This window comes from Vanellus vanellus, assembly GCF_965231255.1.
Source record: "Vanellus vanellus genome assembly, chromosome: 5".
Taxonomy (NCBI): Eukaryota; Metazoa; Chordata; class Aves; order Charadriiformes; family Charadriidae; genus Vanellus; species Vanellus vanellus.
In genome coordinates, this window is record NC_138910.1 from 23,495,996 (window position 1) to 23,513,793 (window position 17,798).

General features: G+C 35.8%; 1 protein-coding gene across 1 annotated transcript in view; it reads right to left on the minus strand.

Annotated features, from left to right (window-relative positions):
* Nucleotides 1–447: 447 nt before the first annotated feature.
* Nucleotides 448–17,798, minus strand: part of TLK1 (tousled like kinase 1) — a 72,931-nt gene continuing 55,580 nt past the window's right edge. The window contains exons 13-21 of the mRNA XM_082483549.1: nt 14,327–14,424; nt 10,916–10,997; nt 10,555–10,646; nt 10,379–10,468; nt 9,489–9,658; nt 8,217–8,352; nt 5,565–5,676; nt 5,164–5,271; nt 448–2,190 (exon numbers count right to left, since the gene is read on the minus strand). Coding sequence (XP_082339675.1) covers nt 2,014–2,190; nt 5,164–5,271; nt 5,565–5,676; nt 8,217–8,352; nt 9,489–9,658; nt 10,379–10,468; nt 10,555–10,646; nt 10,916–10,997; nt 14,327–14,424 — 1,065 coding nt within the window. The 3' untranslated portion in view covers nt 448–2,013. The remainder of the gene's footprint in view (nt 2,191–5,163; nt 5,272–5,564; nt 5,677–8,216; nt 8,353–9,488; nt 9,659–10,378; nt 10,469–10,554; nt 10,647–10,915; nt 10,998–14,326; nt 14,425–17,798) is intronic.

A 17,798-nucleotide genomic window follows, 5' to 3' on the forward strand; every position in this document is an offset into this window, starting at 1 on the left:
GTGAGCCTACAGCTATGGCACATTCTCCTTGAACCCTGCACACGGTCTCACGCTGCAGCAGGTGAAAAGGATACAGTACCAGTACTCTGGTGTAATATGTAGCAGAAAGAGTCACTATTTGAGTCTAATCTTATTCTATGAGTGAATTTTATTCCACGGTTAAAGAATTCTAGAAGGACCTGTTGAAATGCTTAAAGTTGTTTCTGTGAGGTCTGTTCAGTGAAATGATGTTTTGATTACTTCATTACAACAGATGTTTTAAGTCTCATGGAATACTCCCCTTTCACCTCCAATTTTACTTAAATTAATTATTCTATTATTGGCCTTTTGTCTGTAATTAAAGACAGTTTGCTTTAAACAGCTAAGCATAGCTCAGTGATATGGTTAGCTGATTTGCCCTTCCTTGAAATGCAAGAACACACAAGGAAAACCTTGAAATTTCAACTGTCATCGTTTATTACTGTTTTGGCTACATTCTCTACAATTTCAGCAGCATCTTAAAGAGACAGTTAATGTTTCTTTATATACAATGAAAACAAAATGGCTTGCAACATCAGAAACAAGAGCAACAGTTTAACTGTACAATACTAAATGAAAACCTGTGGTAATACAGCCTCCTTTTTCTGCAACATGGACAAAATTACATATAGGTATTCAGCATCAAGAATGGGACAGTAAAAAGAATAGTCAACGGGAGAGAGATACACTGTTCTGAAAAATAAGTTTCTACCATACAAGGCAGTTAGAAAATGTTTCACATTTTAAAATATCTGTACAAGCCACAAGAAACATTTCCTTGTTGATAGGAACTTCCCGAAATAGAGAATAACCATGAGCAACTTCTACATCTAGCATCAGTGCGCTCTGCAGGTTGAGAACGCAATAAACTGACTTAAAGAACTGTACTGTATATTGCCAACACAGATCTGGTTTACATGCCTTGACTGTTAATGAATTACCTACTCTTAATCTCTCTATAACGTACAGTTGACTTGCACCTTAAGGAGGTCATTTGATTCTTTCGCAAAAGTAAAAGCAACATCATTTAGCAGCAATTAAAAGCGCCTTGAGGGAGACTTAAAAAAAATACAATATCCAATTAGAAAAAGCCATACTTTAAACATTTGTACAGGAATAAGTCGCTGAAATTTAACTGAAAATGTGACATCTGTACAACAATTTACAATAGAGCTAGAAGGGAATTTATCATTATTCCTGCATAGAACATTATACATGACCTGTTTGCATTTGGTTTCATACTGTCGCTTGCTTTTATTAGAAGCCTGGAAAGTTTCACAAGTTTCAATACCACAGCAAGTACAGTATTTTTAGAAAACTAAGCGGATTTCAAAAATTAGCAATCTATTTGAGAAATAAGTACCAGGAATTCCATATCACCCTTCCAATCTAAATTCAGTGAAACACCACCATATTTTTGGAGGTACAAGCCTGAGTTGCCAAATAAAATACGACAATTTTATCTGAGAAATCTGATACAAAACATATCTTTGACCATCTCACACTCCTTACTTTGGTTTCAAAAGATCAATGTCTCGGAAAGATGGCAGTTTATTCAGTTTATAACCAGGCACGGAATTTTTCCTGTGTTTTCAAATTTGCTCACTACCCTTTTTTATTTAAATAATGAAAAACTACCCTTCATGTTAGAACTTTCCAGTATCGACCAAATGTACTTTAAGTATTAAAAAGATTATTTACAATGTTCCCCAGAAAAAACTAAAAACCTTATCTTCAGTCTGAAACACAGTATACCTGTTAGTGCGTAACAGGCAGTGTCATCCTTCAATGTTTAAAGGTATTTCTCAGAAGGGTACATTTATTCACAGTCCATGATCCATTCCAATCATACAAATGACACTATGTAGGAGGACTTCAGTCTGAAAACACAGTTATCAAACTTGTCCTGTGTAAAAACACTCAAATGCTTTCAAGCTCAAGTCTGCATCTGGAAACTACACAAAGGTATCATGCCATTCCTCGGTTGCAGAAATTTCAGTATGAAATAATGCTTGAAGTAGGTGGTGTAGGGGATGCTGCTAGCCCAGTCATATGCAAATTTCCTGAAGAATTTGATCTCCTCATATGAGGGAGAAGATAAGGATCATTAGCCAGCTGGTGGACATCAAATCTATCCTCTTTTCGGTATGCTAAACAGCGTCTGATAAAGGCCTAGAAAAGAAATGTAAAAAGTTATGATACCATTCCAAATAATTACGTCTGCTCACAAGCAAATATGCATGTCTTCCTGCATAAACTAGCTTCTAAACAAATTCTTGTTCTTATGTAATTCAGTTCAAATGACAGTGTAACATTTTAACTCTGAGTCCAATGAAAAAATGTCATGTCACAGCAGAAAAAAAAATAATCAGCAAATTAATTGGCTTCAAATATGTATTTCCATGCTTAGGAACTATATTTACATGTAAAACATTAGTATCTCACACAATTAGAATTCTGCATGTGTTATTCCTGAACAGTTTAGTAAAAACCAGAAGGCAAATGTCAGGATTGAAAAAGTAGAAAGGAGCTCCACGGAGCTTCTAAAAGCATTCAGATGAACAGCAGATGAAAAGTAGATGGAAGATGCAGGGACAGAATTACAATGCTTTAGTTGACCTTTAGAAGTGGGCATTAACACATGTGCCATGACGGAATAGAGCAAATTGTGAAATTTCACAATGGTGGTCGCCATGTTTAATAGGCATTAAATAACTAATAGACTATTTAAGAAAACACTACCTAGCTGGAACTCCTTTCCCAGAAAAAAACTCAATTATATCTGCTTAAAAATATCTAATTGATTAAAAATTCTGTGTCTAGCTTCAGGACTATTCTTGAGATACTATGTTATCCTATGTTTAGGTCCATACGATGTACACCAATCATTGTGAGCTCAAAGTTTCTGTCAAGTCTTATGTCTAGCATACACAGAACATTTGGTCTCCTGAGAGCTTGGGCTTCAGCATTTAATGATAGAAAATCCTTATTATTGCTACAGAACTGATTAGCACATCATTACTTAATTTAGAACTTAATTTAAAAGAATTACATATCTTTTCTTTGATAAATCTGTTCAGCTGTTTGTTCTTTGCTCCAATTAAAAAATGGAGATTAAAGGAAAAAAAAAAAAAATCTGTCATACAAGTTCCAAAGGATCCTGCTAGAATTTACTTCTATCATTTACATCCAGCATGAACAAAGTACAAAATAAAAATCATGCACTTCTGTTAATACATATATTCACATGTTTCTGGACATTATGGATTGTAATCAAATTCTTCACAATAAATCCCTCGTAACAAATTAATTGTTAAGAGTTGTTTGCAAGATCCTTGGACTAACAGTTTGTGTCTAAAATGTTTGTCAAATACTTTGTGCTTCTGTGGCACTGCAGCCACATTACTGTGATGCAAAGGAGAACATTGCACAAAATAGGAAAAAGTCAGGAGGATTCAAGGACAGTTACAGTCTGAAAACTAACAATGTCATTTCAGGTTCCATATTTGTTCCATGTCCATATTTTCCAAATCAGAATTTCAGTTTACAAGCTGTTCTTTTCAACTGCCAGGCCTATAAATCTGTAAGACAATTTGGATTCTACACAGTCGTCATAAATGGTCTGAATTTACAAGTTAGTCTGAAATTGTTTTATAGCATTTCCACCAGAGAATAATTTCTCCCTGTCTCTTATAGCTATCATGACAATGTTAATAAGAGTGGAGAACACTGAAAGTTTATTTTAGTCTTTCAAACAAACAGAACCAGGAATACACAGAGAATGTAAAATAAGTTTCCAGTTCCTCATGCTGAATTGTCTACTCTGTCCTGACATCCTCTCCATAAAAACTACTAATGACAAAGAAATGCAAAGTTAAAAGACAGGGATAAAAACTATTAACATGTAATGTTATCAGTTATATGATACATTTGTCAACTGCATTCAAGGGACACAATTTTTCCAAACGGGGGTGAAAAAACTAAACCAGCAAACAAAAAACACAACAAAACAAAAAACCCAGGACAAACTACAATTCTTCAACCAAATTTTCATAACCTTAACTGCAACTTGCTCACTAAATACTTTTGGAAAATGTAACCAATGGATATATACCACAAATTGTAATAGCAGTTTTATGTACCCAAAAGACGTATTTTCTTGGGAAGTTACAGTCTCTAGAAATAGGTTTCCTTTCCTTTTAATCTTTAGAAGCTAAATCTTAACATTCCTAAAATTTTTGCATTTGTTTCCCAAATCTAAATATGTTTAACTAGTTGCTGAAACTTGTACAGGCATTCTACTATCTTAGCAATTTTTTCACCAAGCACATCTCTACTGCATCTGGCCATGAATATATCTTTCAAAAATTGAGACAGTGTTACAAACAAGTAACATATATAATGTTTTCTTCCATATTCACAGAATTGGATTTCTGTTACGGATGTTCACAGCAGCAATCATTTGGGAAACCACCTTAACCTGTTTCTGTATAGCTAGTCTGTGGAGATGAGTTTGACACTGCAGACATTTCAAAATAAGATTTTTAAACACAGGAAACATTGCCATCCACACCTTTGTGGCAGATCAACTACTTTGGCAGTCTTATTTCCTGAATCAGCATCAACATCTCTTATAGATTCTTAAGAATCTTAGGTTTGAGTTAATACACACATACTATGACCTTTCAAGGGGAAGAGTGTTAGCAGGCATGTCCTCCAGGTATTTGGTAGTCAAATAGTTCTTCAAGCCAATAAGGCTGCAGAGAAAAACATTCACTATTTTCAGAAAGAGCTTGTTACTGTTAGCAGAAGTGTTTCACAAGAACGTCTAGTGACACAGCCTGAGTAAGACACATAAGGTCGTCTGGGAAAAAGCAAAGCAGACAATTTTTGAGGTGGCCTACATTAAAACCGCTTGCAAATTTCTGATATACATATATATATAGTCTTGCTTTGAAGGACATGATTTTGAGAAGTTGCAGAAGTTAGCTTAAATAAAAACAACAAAATACTAGTTCTCCATTACGTTTTCCTACACATTTAGTTACTACGTCCCACAGTATTCGTATGTTACCAGCAATTTTACAGCTTAATCCTTTATGAAGAATGTTTTAACCGTTACTCAGAGATCATACAAAAAGTTACCTTGGCTTCATTGCTTACAACAGGTTTGACAGGGAACTGAACTTCTGTGGCTTTTAATATTGTATTTTCTTGTAAGATATCTTGCTGTGATTGATTGTGGCCAAATGGCTGAAAAATAAGCACATGATTTTCTTCATGAGAGTTATTCAACTACTTTGATTTCATAAACATTTATGCTACAGTAAGCTGTTGCAGTGTTAATACAAATTGCTAACCATTCAGTAAATAAAAAAGTTTCAGTCAAGACTTTCTACATTTCTTGCGGTGTCAATACACACCACCAAAAAGTAACCCAAGTAATTTTCCATGAAGATTCACGTCTTTATGACTAGAATTCACAGCCTACTAGACACAGGCATTTTCACTAAAACTCTATGATTTTCAAACAACGTTCTCCTTACCTTTCTACCATAAAGGCATTGGAAAAAGATTACTCCAACTGACCATACGTCAACCTTATTAGAAATCTTTGGTGGCTCTTTGCCAACTACAAAACACTCTGGAGGCAAGTACCTGGAAAACAAAACATGCGTCTCAGTGCTGCAAGTAGATGTATGGCATCACTAGAACTTGTTCAAATAGCAAATTATACAAACGCTTCACGTACACATCTCCGATCTTTTGACAACCATACACCTGCCTTACGATCCGCACTCCAACACTTTACGCACCCATCAAAATAGACATTACAGTTTTTCTGTACAGTGAGTCAGTCAAACAGAGGGTCTATTTCATACAAGAACTAATATTAGTGTTCTTTACCTAAATTACTAATTATAACTTTTTTTTTTTAATTGAGATCCTAGGTTAAATATGAACCTTCTCCATCTATCAGAGCAAGAAAAGATAAAAGCCATATAGAGCATTTTACAGCAAGGCCACGTTAGGAATCAGATAATAGAGATACGGCTTAATGACCTTTTACCTAAGTTTTTAGCAAGAATGATGACATTAACCAGAGGGGTATATGGTAGACAAAGGTGATTGCTATTTCCATTCCTACAATCTGCAGGAACCATACTTAAAAATCTGAAAGTTGAGGAAGTTCCTGTGCCATTCCTGAATTACAAAAGAACTGGTGAAACGGAACCTTCTTTACAAAACAAACAAAACCTCCCAAACATATCAATACGGCGGCAGTTAAGTGTTATTGATTGTAATATCTAAAATTGATAAAGGCACAAAAACTATTAAAGCAACTACAGACCAGACATTCTTTCATCAACAGCATATACGGTTTTAAAAGAAATTTTAAAGACATATTTGTGGAAATGGAAGTAACTGGAAAAATGAGATGAGAATACAAACCAAATATGAATTTTACAGAGCATCACAAAATCTCTTCTGGAATATACGTGTATAATTCTGATTACAACAATCAAGAAAAATGAGTTTAAAGTTATGCAAGTGAGAAGAAAACTACTAAAATGATCTGAAGAATGGAGAGCCTAAAATACAGGGGAAAAAAGTTGAAGGGTATAAAACCACCAAGAAGCAAGTACTAGGAAGGGAAACAACCTACTTCAGGGAGGACAGTGTTGGCACAGGAACAAACAAGTACAAACTGGCCGCAAATAAACACAGTCTGTAAATTAGAAGATTAAGTTTCTAATGATCAGAGAACTGAGGTTATGGAACACACTTCAAATCAGATTACTGGGGACAAAACACTAACTAAATTTAATACAAATGTCTGTAAGTTTACAAAAGAGATTATGTGACCTAACTGGCTGGAAAGGCAGGTAACCGGACCCAGTAACTGAGGAAATCCCTTCCAGGACTATTGCTGCTGTCAGTTTGTGCAATCTACTTTAAACAGACTCATCCCCCACCTCAAACTCACTCAAAGTATTTCCCACCTTAATGAAGATTTGGGTCTCTAAGAAAGTGTGAATTAGAAACACAGAGATTCATCATGAACCTATAATGGTCACAGACCTTTTCTGATCTCTTAGTTTACAGCACCACTAGTGCCTGTGGCATTTTAGATGAAATCCAAAGACCAAGATTTTTTGACATACATTCCTATGATAAAATATTAAAACTGGTGTTTAAATAGGTAAAGCATTAAAAAGAGTAGCAAAAGCCTAACACTTCTAAAATGCTTCAACTTGAATAATCGTCTTTTCACAGCATGTGCACAATGGCATTTGTGCAAGAGTATGTGTGTTTTCCGTTCTAAAATATCTCAAGGAAAAAGCAAAAACTTTATTACACGCAACTTCCAAATATGGGAAAAGCTGCAGTGCAAACGGAAATGACACTGGCCTCTGTTCAGAGTTGGGTTTCAGCTCCTGACTCTGATCTGCTACAGGCAGAATGAGGAGAGAAATAGCAAATGAATTCACGAGTAATAACCTGGCCAATTTAGGCTTTCTATTCCACCCCCCCATCACAGCTACCATGCACCCAGGCTGAAAGAGCTACTGTGCCATGAAGAAGCTGCATTTTTAGAGAGCAAATTCTAGAAACAGCTTTTCTGTAAGCAATGAAATACTTATTGTCATTCCTGTCCCGTAGCTCTAAAACTTCAGGTTTTTGAACAAGCATGCAAGTGCACACAGAAAACAAATCACAGCTGCTGAGCTGTCATTAACCTTTAGGATGGAAGAGTAAATACTCTTTTGTCCTAAGGACATTACTTGCTGGCAATCCCTGCTCTAAGATTTCCAAGGACTAAGCACCCACACTTAATCATCATAGCTCTGTCAAACGTCTTTAACCACCTACAGCCAAAGGTTAAACACCTGCTTCTTCAGGGAAACCATGTTTCTAAATCATAGTCATAGTTTCTAAATCATAAATCATAGATATATAAATTTTTATATATATATATAAAAAGATAAACAACACGCACATACTCTCTTACCTTACTTGTTACCATTCTAGCATTTGAGAATATCAATATTCACAGTACTGCACAAAAATCTTTGCTTATCATCCATGTTAATATTTTCAATCCTAGCTCTCTTCAAATTTGCTTTATAAGAAAGCATTTATGAAATCTGAACAATGACCCAGAGTCTAAACAGCAAAATCAAACCAGGCATTACCAGTAAGTTCCTGCTCCCTGTGAAGTTAAATCCATTCCATCCACACCGTAGCTATCATCATCCATTATTTTGGACAGGCCAAAATCAGTAATCTTTATTTCTCCACATGCTGTTCCATCTACAAGAAGGATATTACCTATTCAGAAAAAAAAAAAAAAAAAAAATTACCTCAAAAAAGCCAACACAATGCTTTATTTTCAAAACCACATTCAATATTAAGGAACATCTAACTTTGTGAGGGCTAACTGACAACTTTACATCATCTTTACATGCTCAAGTCTAGAGTAACTTGCCTATGACACATTTCAGTGCAGTCTCAGGAACTCTCTAGGTTATCGTCATCATCTGAAATCACTTCCTCAGCTAGGAGCCTGCTGGCCAGCGAGGAAACAGCAGAATTTTATGAGGAAAAACCAAAACATAGCAGTATACCAGTTACAATGAAGTTTCATGTTTTTCTGCCCGGAACAGGTTTCAAGGCTTACGCATATGCCACAAAATTGTGCCAAGAAATTGCTGTAATACTACGAATCTTACTCCATGTGTTAAAGCTGCACAATAATTTCTTGATATAAAAGTTACATAATGAAGTTCTTCTGAGAGCAAAAAATAATGAGACTAAAAATACATTCTGTACAATTCCATAATATAAGAGAAATGTATATGAACAATTTATTACACAGCAGCAAGCAAACAGGCTGGCACTAAGAGTTACAAACCCCCCGCTTGGAAGTGTAGTAGATTAAAATACATGAATACAAGCATCATTCATGCAAGGTGGTAAAACAAAGGCCACGGAATCAAGACAGAATACATCATTTATGAAAATGCTTATTATTCACTGTAAAAAAACTTCTGTGAAGTCCTGTTTTGAAGTGGTTATGCTGAGATGCTGGAAGTGATTGATTACCTGTATCAACCCTTTACAGGATACGTAGGGGAAAAATTATTTACATGTCAGCATTCCACAATGATCAGACAGAATTGAGCCAACTAATAATTGCTAAATACGAATGCATGTATCTATGTGCTACACGTTTTTTTTTCTACAAATTCAAATCAAAATAATACAAAGTAGAGAAGTTATGACAAACATTTTTCCAAAGAAAAGACAGATTATTTTCACAATAAAACTAGAAAGAAAACTACACACTTTTTTCAGTTGTTTACAATAAGCCTGACGTACAGATAATTTTCAGGCATGAACTACAAACGAAATAAAGGATTAAAAAAAAAACATGACATTTTTCAATCTTAACGTCCCTCATTTACCTGGTTTAAGATCATAGTGTATAATAGGGGGCTTGATCTCATTGAGATACCGTAGTGCATTTACTATTTGCATTACAATGGACCTAGCTTCCTTCTCTGACATCAATTTATGTTGCTTGAGATAGAAATCCAAGTCATTGCCTTCACAGTATTCTAACACCGTGCAAAACCTATGATAGAATTTAGAGAGACAAAATTAAATAATGTATCAAACAGAAACAGACATATGACAACCTAGTTTGATACCGGCAAGTTTAAGAACGGCTGCCTGAATATTGAACTATATGAATGAAATTGTTAAGAGAACGCATGGCATAACTCTTAGCTTATGAAAACTGACATAAATCAGAACATTCATACTCACCAAAAGAGCAAATGCATCCATACTGATGAGGGGTTAAGTTAAAAAAAGCTCTTATTTACGTAGGCATGTTTCTCAATAGAAAAAATATATCCACTATCCCTTTAATGTGACACAATTTCATGCAGAGAAGTGCAGCCCAGTGACCATGGGCTACACTTAGGCTAATAACGGTCCTGATGTCATTTAGTCTTGGAAACTTTGTCTAAGCTACAGCAGACTTTCGGAGCTGCTCTGCAGCAGCCCTTGCTCTGCCCAAAAACGTTACAGCACTGCATGTCCCTTTCACCCTCAGGACATGCTGTAGGGCTTACTAGTCAGGTGTTTACAGAAGGCAATATTTAGCTGAGACAAAATTCTGCAACCAGTGTGTTGGGTTTTTTTAAGTCCCCTTAAGGAAACCCTAAACACTTTGGCTGAAAGCAAGAACATATTATTTTTGTTCAAATACTCTTCGTTTCTGCTTATCTAATATACAGCACTAAAATCCTTGCCAAGTTCTAGAAAATGTATCATTTTATGTACTTACGTATCTGTATCCAGGGAGAAGTAGTCATATAGTTTAACTATCCGGGGGTGATCCAGTTCTTTGTGTATTCTATATTCTCTGCAGGCGTGTCTAAAAGAAGATGGATACATTAACCTTCCACAATCAATAAAATGCTATTCAATTTAACATATGAAGCGTAAGTTATTAATATTTACTTGTGATAGTTTTCTTTCTTTTCATCCCTCCAGCTTTTGTTAAGCTGGTGAATCTTCACAGCAGCATATCTTTGTTCATAAAGATCAAAAGCCTAAAAAAGAAACCCACAAATATGGAAAAGTTATAATCAAAGATGATAAAAATAACACCCAATAAAGAGCGGAAAAAAATTGGCATGCAATTCACAAGTCTATTGCAATGCTACCTCCCTCCACAGGTTAATCGAAGTTTGCTCAACCAATGTTTAAAGATTATTCCACATTACAATCCTTCTGCTTATTTAGATATCCCCCCCCCCCGAAAAAAAGTACAAATGCATGAGGCTCAAACATTAGATTCAGCAGACCCAACACACTCTACCTTGTATACTTCACTGAAGCCACCTCGGCCAAGTAAATGGAGTAACAAATACCGTTCATTCAAGGTGGGGTGATCTTTAAATCTCGAAAGAAAAAAAAAATAATCATTTAATGTATACAAATAGAGTCGAAAATGTAAACCTCTTAGTATTACTTCTTGAAGGTTTCTTTTTACTAGCAATGTATAATGTGCTGAACAATATTACACCATGTGTAACCTTATGGCACAACTATGCAACATGGCCAATTTCAGTACTTTTTGATTATTTAATGTACAAATGCTATCACACCACCATTGTCAAACCAGTCAATTCTGGCAAAGTTTTTGTTATTTTGCTCTGGTTTTGTGAGGATAAGAAAAGCACCTTTAAATTTAAACATACGATACAAGGGCTCTCTCTTTGTTGTGCCAAATTTTAAAGAAGTCTCAAACTTCAGCCTTCTGAACAGATGAGGAGGATATTCTTCCAATTTCACATGAAACATGACCAGACTTCTTGTACATACCTGCCTCTTTTTAACAAGATAGATTTTACATAACACTAAGAAGTTAACACATAACAAACAGCAACATGGAGAAAACACACCAAAGGACTGAATATCTGCTCATACTGTAATCAAAAGCAAGAAGAAAACACTCCTTCCAAACACAAAATGGTGCTGCATGACAGAGAAAAGGACCACATTTTCTCCTGAAATCTGCAGAAGACAAAATACATCCTTCCATCCATCCAGGGGGGAGGTGAATACTCATCACATTTCTACTGCAGTGATGAGACAACTATACTCATGAATCTAGGGCCAGCTGCCAACTTTACTCCATAAAAAACTTTAAGGAAGAATTTAGAGCTGGTCTGCCAATAGGTCATCCCATCCTTCCATGTTCTCTACAGGTTTGGAGGTATGGTCATAGACAGTCAAGTATTTGAGGGCAGATGCATATTCTTGCTTACTGTGCCCCTTCTAAACATAAAACTTTCCTCTCCTCACTATGAAAATACATATTTCAATGCTAAAGACATTTTTTTAAAAAATCATAAACATTAAGTAATGCGCTCAGTGTAGAAGAAATAACAAATTTAGAGGTAGCATCATGAGGTGATTGATGTCATGTGACCAGTAGCCCAATTCTTTAAAACCACACACAACAAATTTAGATCCGTATTTGCTTAGTCCTTCCATTACATGTATGCCTCTACCAGGGCCAGTCTTGTGAACCTTACCACCTTCCCTCTCCACTGCTGCTTTTGCTACTGTGTGGTTCTCCATAGCTCAGAACCTGCACCCTGCAGGTAGCCCCTGCATCACATGGGCTCTAAGCCCAGACAGGGAAGCCTTAACGCGCACTCTCAACTCGTCTTGTTATCCCAGTGCAGTTGTAAAGAACACATGCAGACATATAAGTTTACCCATCTCTAAACTGGGCAATATTTCCAACTCTATATTATCAAGGCTGGAACCCTGAAAAGGTGAGTTGTTGCCTACTTTATATTGGGGACGCCTGGGGAGGGCATACATGGGTAAAGGGATGTAGAATGGAACGTTGCTAGAACAAGAAAGAGGGCTCAACTTTACACCACAGCTGGATGCTGAAAACCCAACAGGACTTGAGTCAGGACCCAGCAGCTGCTTTACTTTAGAACCCTCTCCCTTATCAAATGCCCAAGTTGCCAAGACATGTTAGGAAAAACAGCAGGGGCTACACACCTAACTTACTTCTCCATTGCTTCTGTCTTCTACATTATGAGTGTAAGCTGCAGATTAGCTACTTGGTAAATACTCAAGTCTAAAGTCCCATAAAAACATGAATATATAGTTTAAAGCTTTTTGTTCTGTACCATAAAATGTGTCAACATTGACTGCAGAAAATGAGCAGTGAAGCTACTGCCCCACATACACAATATTTACACAGTCAAAGCCTGTCATTTTTCTGTGGCATTTATTCCTTCTTGTTGAAGGATCCCTTAAAAAAAAAAAAAACAAAACAAAACAAAGAAACCCTCTCCTAATGCTAACACTGAAGATTAAAAAAGGTTATCATTTAACCTGCAAAGAACTGCCTGTTTATTTGTTGTAGGACATTTCTTTTTAAAAGAAAATATTCTGTCATCGAATTGTAAGCATCAACACGCATTATTTTTCATATCCAAAACACAACACCAATTTAGCTATCAATTAGCACTACAGTCCTACAGCCAAATGGTAACAAAATTTTTCTGTATTCCTGCAGGGTAGATATGGGGACCATTAAAACAGTGAAGTACAATTTCACATCTTTTTGCTTTATTGTTTAAAAGTCTTAGTGTATACATAATTCTATTGTGTCTAAAAAGTAAAAAATAAAATCCTGAAGTCTTAAGGCTGATGTTTCCTAAATATTTACTAGTGCACAAAGCAGCCCAGTCCCATAATCTCCTTCCCCCTGGCTGCTCATTCCAGCCTTGCACTGCCCTCTCTCCTCATGGCAGCATAAGCATTTTTGAAACTGGGGCAAAGAACAAGACCACGAAATTGATCCGGGATTAAAATTAGTCCAGAAAAAGAAACCACAGGAGCTGGTTTTAACTTTACTCAACAGATGCTGGAAACTGATTCAAGAAATGCCATTACAAGCATGTGAAAGGGAACAGGGCAAGGGCATAACGAAGTAGTCAGGGATAGGCAGAACCAGCTCCTTTCAAGCAACAGTGCCAGCTTAAAGTGCTGGTGAAACTGTAATGTTAGTGTTTGTATTCTCCATCATGGAAAACAGACTAATTTTTTTAAGTTATGCAATTATTACTTTCAAATCTACACAGCAATAGCTCATATTAAATAACAATTTAACCTTATGATACATTGCCACGCAAGCTGAAGTACAGAGTAACATTTAACATAATACAAAAGACTTTGCATTTGTCATTTTCCTACTAGGTACCTGTACCTATTAGGAATGAACTTACAGTGCAATAAAACCACAACTAATTTTAACTGCATCACAAAATTGCTGCTGTTGCATCGAACCTTCTCACCATTTTCTTGCATTATTGTCAGCTAAGTGAATTGCATTAGGCTCCATTAGAAGTATTTTTTTTAGCCTATTAATGTGGTCTAGCAAGTTTTAGCTCTCCTGCACTATAAGCTCTGTATATATGTTATTTCTTGCTTATTCAATAAAACTATTAATAAGTTTACCATATTATAAGTAATTTTATTTTTTTAAGTTTAAATAAGTTGGTGTTTAGGATATCTACATAAACAAAGAGAACCAAAGAAAAATGAACAAGCCTCTCTTCTGTAGGTAAAATGTGATTTTAGAGACTCATAGAATCATCTAGGTTGGAAGGGACCTTTAAGATCATCGAGTCCAACCATCATTTTAGAGCATTATTTTAAAAATAGACATGCGAAATTAAGACAGTAAGTCTCTTACTGCGAATTATCTTCATTATTTATTCTTTTCAGTTCTCTTATGTGAAGATTCCTAACTCTTTCCAAACGTTCAAGTTCTGCTTGTATTTCAGCTTCCTCCTGCAAATGAAAAGAATGAAATATAAAAGCTCATTTACTCCCCATTTGAAAAGGATATTTTTACCCCTGCATCAATACTAGTGGTGATGGAGGAACATTACATTACAAAACCCTGCTGAACTAGAAGAAAGCACTGCTTTTCTCTTAAAGCCAGAAAAATTCAGAAAGATAAGGCAAAAGCCCGTTTCAAGGAACCTTTCTGTCCACGAACCTGCAGGTAATGGGATGTTCACAGTTTTGTTCTGCACTGTAGGGATGCTATTTGAAATGAGAGGCAGCTGGGTTTTGTACCTCAGCCAAAGAGAGAAATTATCTGGGAAGCGGTCTGAAATTGATGTACAAAGAAGAAAAAACTGAGATATGTGCAGTTATAGATTTGTACAAACCGACAAATTAAGAAAAAGATGTTTAAAATATTTTGAGGCTGAAGTGCAAATAAAAAAAAGAATAAAAGAATAAGTCATTACAGCAGAAACATTCTTAAGGTGTTGATACAAGACACCAAAACCAAGCTAATTTAAAACTATTTTTCCATTTGTATCTTATTAAAATTACAAATGCAGAAGGTTTATTGCCCAAGATTTTGAGTGTAATTTCAAAAGAACCATGTCAGGTATGAGCACATTCCCTAACTAATTTCAGCACTTAAGAGACCGCTGAAATAGTTGTTTATTCAGATTCTCTAAAAAAGTAAAGAATTCACGATGACTAATTTGTGGAAACCTACGTATCTATATTCGAATTGAAAAATGTATACTCATTGAAAGACACTGTAGAAAGGGTTATATTCATTTCAGAGTTAGTACCTCTAGAACTTGAAAGTCTGAATAAAGAGGAGACAAAATTAGTCCATACCAGAAAGCTCATAATTACAGAATTACTCTAGCTGAAAAGGAAAAAGAAGGCCTGGCATCTGATACGTATTTTTTTAGTAGCAGCACCAGTGGAAGCAGTGCCCCACATCATCTCTTGTTATTTTGGTACAGCCAAATGTTGGTACAGACACATGGTGAACCAAACTAGAAAACTAATCAGTCTTTCTTTTTTTTGGTTGTTGTTGTTTGTGTTTTTTTTTTTTTTTTTTTTAACAACAACAAAAAACCCACAAGCCTCACAAAAAGATACATGTTTGGTTTTTGAAAGAAGCTAGATCAGTTCTCCAACCCAATTTATACTGTGACTGCACAACCTGGTGGTGCTGGTAAAAGCAACAGGGCAACAAGTCATGGCACACGGGGATAGAGGCAGAAGCCAGCAGAGGGGAGAGAAAACACTGTAAAGCTGGTGTTTCCAAACATTATATATCATAAAACCACATCCTGAAACAACAACTGTATTTATATAATCTAAAACACACATTAAATGATCACATTTCCAATGACTTGAGGAGTCCAGACCAGTGACTGCAGTGGATATCCTGAATCCCTCCCCATAAACTATGGAAAAAAATTCATCCCAAAACAAGACACTAGATGAACCTCCATTCAGAAAACAAAAATCAAATTCCTAATAAATTAAAAGTTGCAACTAAGTAACAGCAGCAGATCTGTGTGGACCATTTGTTTTTCCTAACATATAATGTCAAGGGTGAGCTGTGTTTTTTTTCCTGTTTGTACAACGTTAAACTCTTTTTTTATATTTAGAGTCATCCTTGCAGTTCTCTATTAAATACCCAGAAATTATATGCAGTTCCTCATAACTCAACAGTCATTTATAAAGAATTCTAGCCCTTCTCCCCCCTCAAAAGGCCACACACTTATACACAATTGTCTATGTTCTTCCCAAAGGCTGAAAAAAAAAAAAATCCATCAGTTATGCCTCTTTTGGGCTTTTTTGTTCATATATTATGCAATTCAGTGGTTCTCAAAATGTGGTTCATAGGCCAATGTTAGTCCAAAGAGAACTGGCTGGTTGCATTGTTTCCAGCTGTTATTTAGGACACTCAGGCTGTGAATACCTTTAAGCAAGAATGAACCAGCTTTGCTGCCTCAGGTCACTGCTATATAAAAGGAAGTGAGAAAACAAGAGCCTCTCTCCAGGACCAAAGCTGCTAGCTGGAAAAGAATTTCCTGGGGAGCAGAAGGAAAAGAAAACTGGTGGTGGCAGCATGTACAGGGCACCAAAAATAAGAGCACCAGGAAAGCATCTGGAGAGTGAAAAGGAAGAGGAGCAGAGAGCAAAACAGCATATGCAGAAGGAAAGAGGAAAAAAATGTAATCAGCAAAGAGGGACTAGGGAAGAAATACAGCCACGCAAAAAGAAGGTAACAAAATTGTTTTTCTTAGTTAATGACAAAGTATTGCAGGTAAAAATTAAAATGCAAGTATGTATTCTTATTATTGTCAGATATTTTCAAACATGATTTGCTAAGAAATAACATTTGTTTCCCCTCTGGCATTTAGTCAAGGAAGTTTCTTCTTACACCGAGTATCCCAGCACTGATGCTCAACGTGAAAACTAAATTTGAGTATTAAACAGCTTTGTAACACCTTCCCTCATATGTCACTTGAAATTTCCATTAGACTTCAAAAAAATTAAAGCATGGGGAAAAAAATCTACAGAATTTCATAACAGAACTTCACGTGAAGCTGGTGCTACTTCTAAAGCATTAACAATGAAGAACTATGTGGGCCGTCTACTTCACTAGTGCCAACAAGTTTCTATGCAGATTCCCTACCACATTTCTTTAAAAACAACATCAGGGGCTCAGTTCAGTTTGTTATAAATCCTACTATAACAGGTGATGTATATTTGAAGACAACAGGCCTGAAACACTCTTGCAATGTTTCAAGAGGAAAACCACTACGACCTGTTTTGAACGAACATCTCAAGAACTACTGCGCAGTGGATTTCCTTTCACACTTGTTGAAGCGTTACTGCCTGCTTCAACTGTCATTCCTTTTCACAGGTTATTCCTCAAAAGCTTTGCTTGAATACACAATAGCTTGTTAATATCATAATTATTACACAAATTTATTAAAATTTATTAGACTTCAAGAAAAAAAAGTACTGGTTTTTTTTTGTTTTTTTTTTTTTTTTTTTTTTTCAAAAGTCAAAAACTAGAGTAAAATATCTGACTGCAAAAATAATTTAAGATGCGGAGAAAAGATTTTCCATAAAAGTAGGAAAATTATATTCTCTCTTGCGGTAGGTGGTATGCTAACTGATAACAAACGAAGTGGATACTGTACAAGACCAAAACATGATATTCATTCAGAAATACAATGCTTTGTAAATTGGACCTTTTTAAAGGTCAAAAACTAATGTAAAAAGCCCATATATCAAACTTGGCTGACTCCCACTTCCTCAGCTTTGGAACAAGAGCAGTATTGGTGGCATCATCACTGTTACAAGGATTCAAGGAATCAGTACAG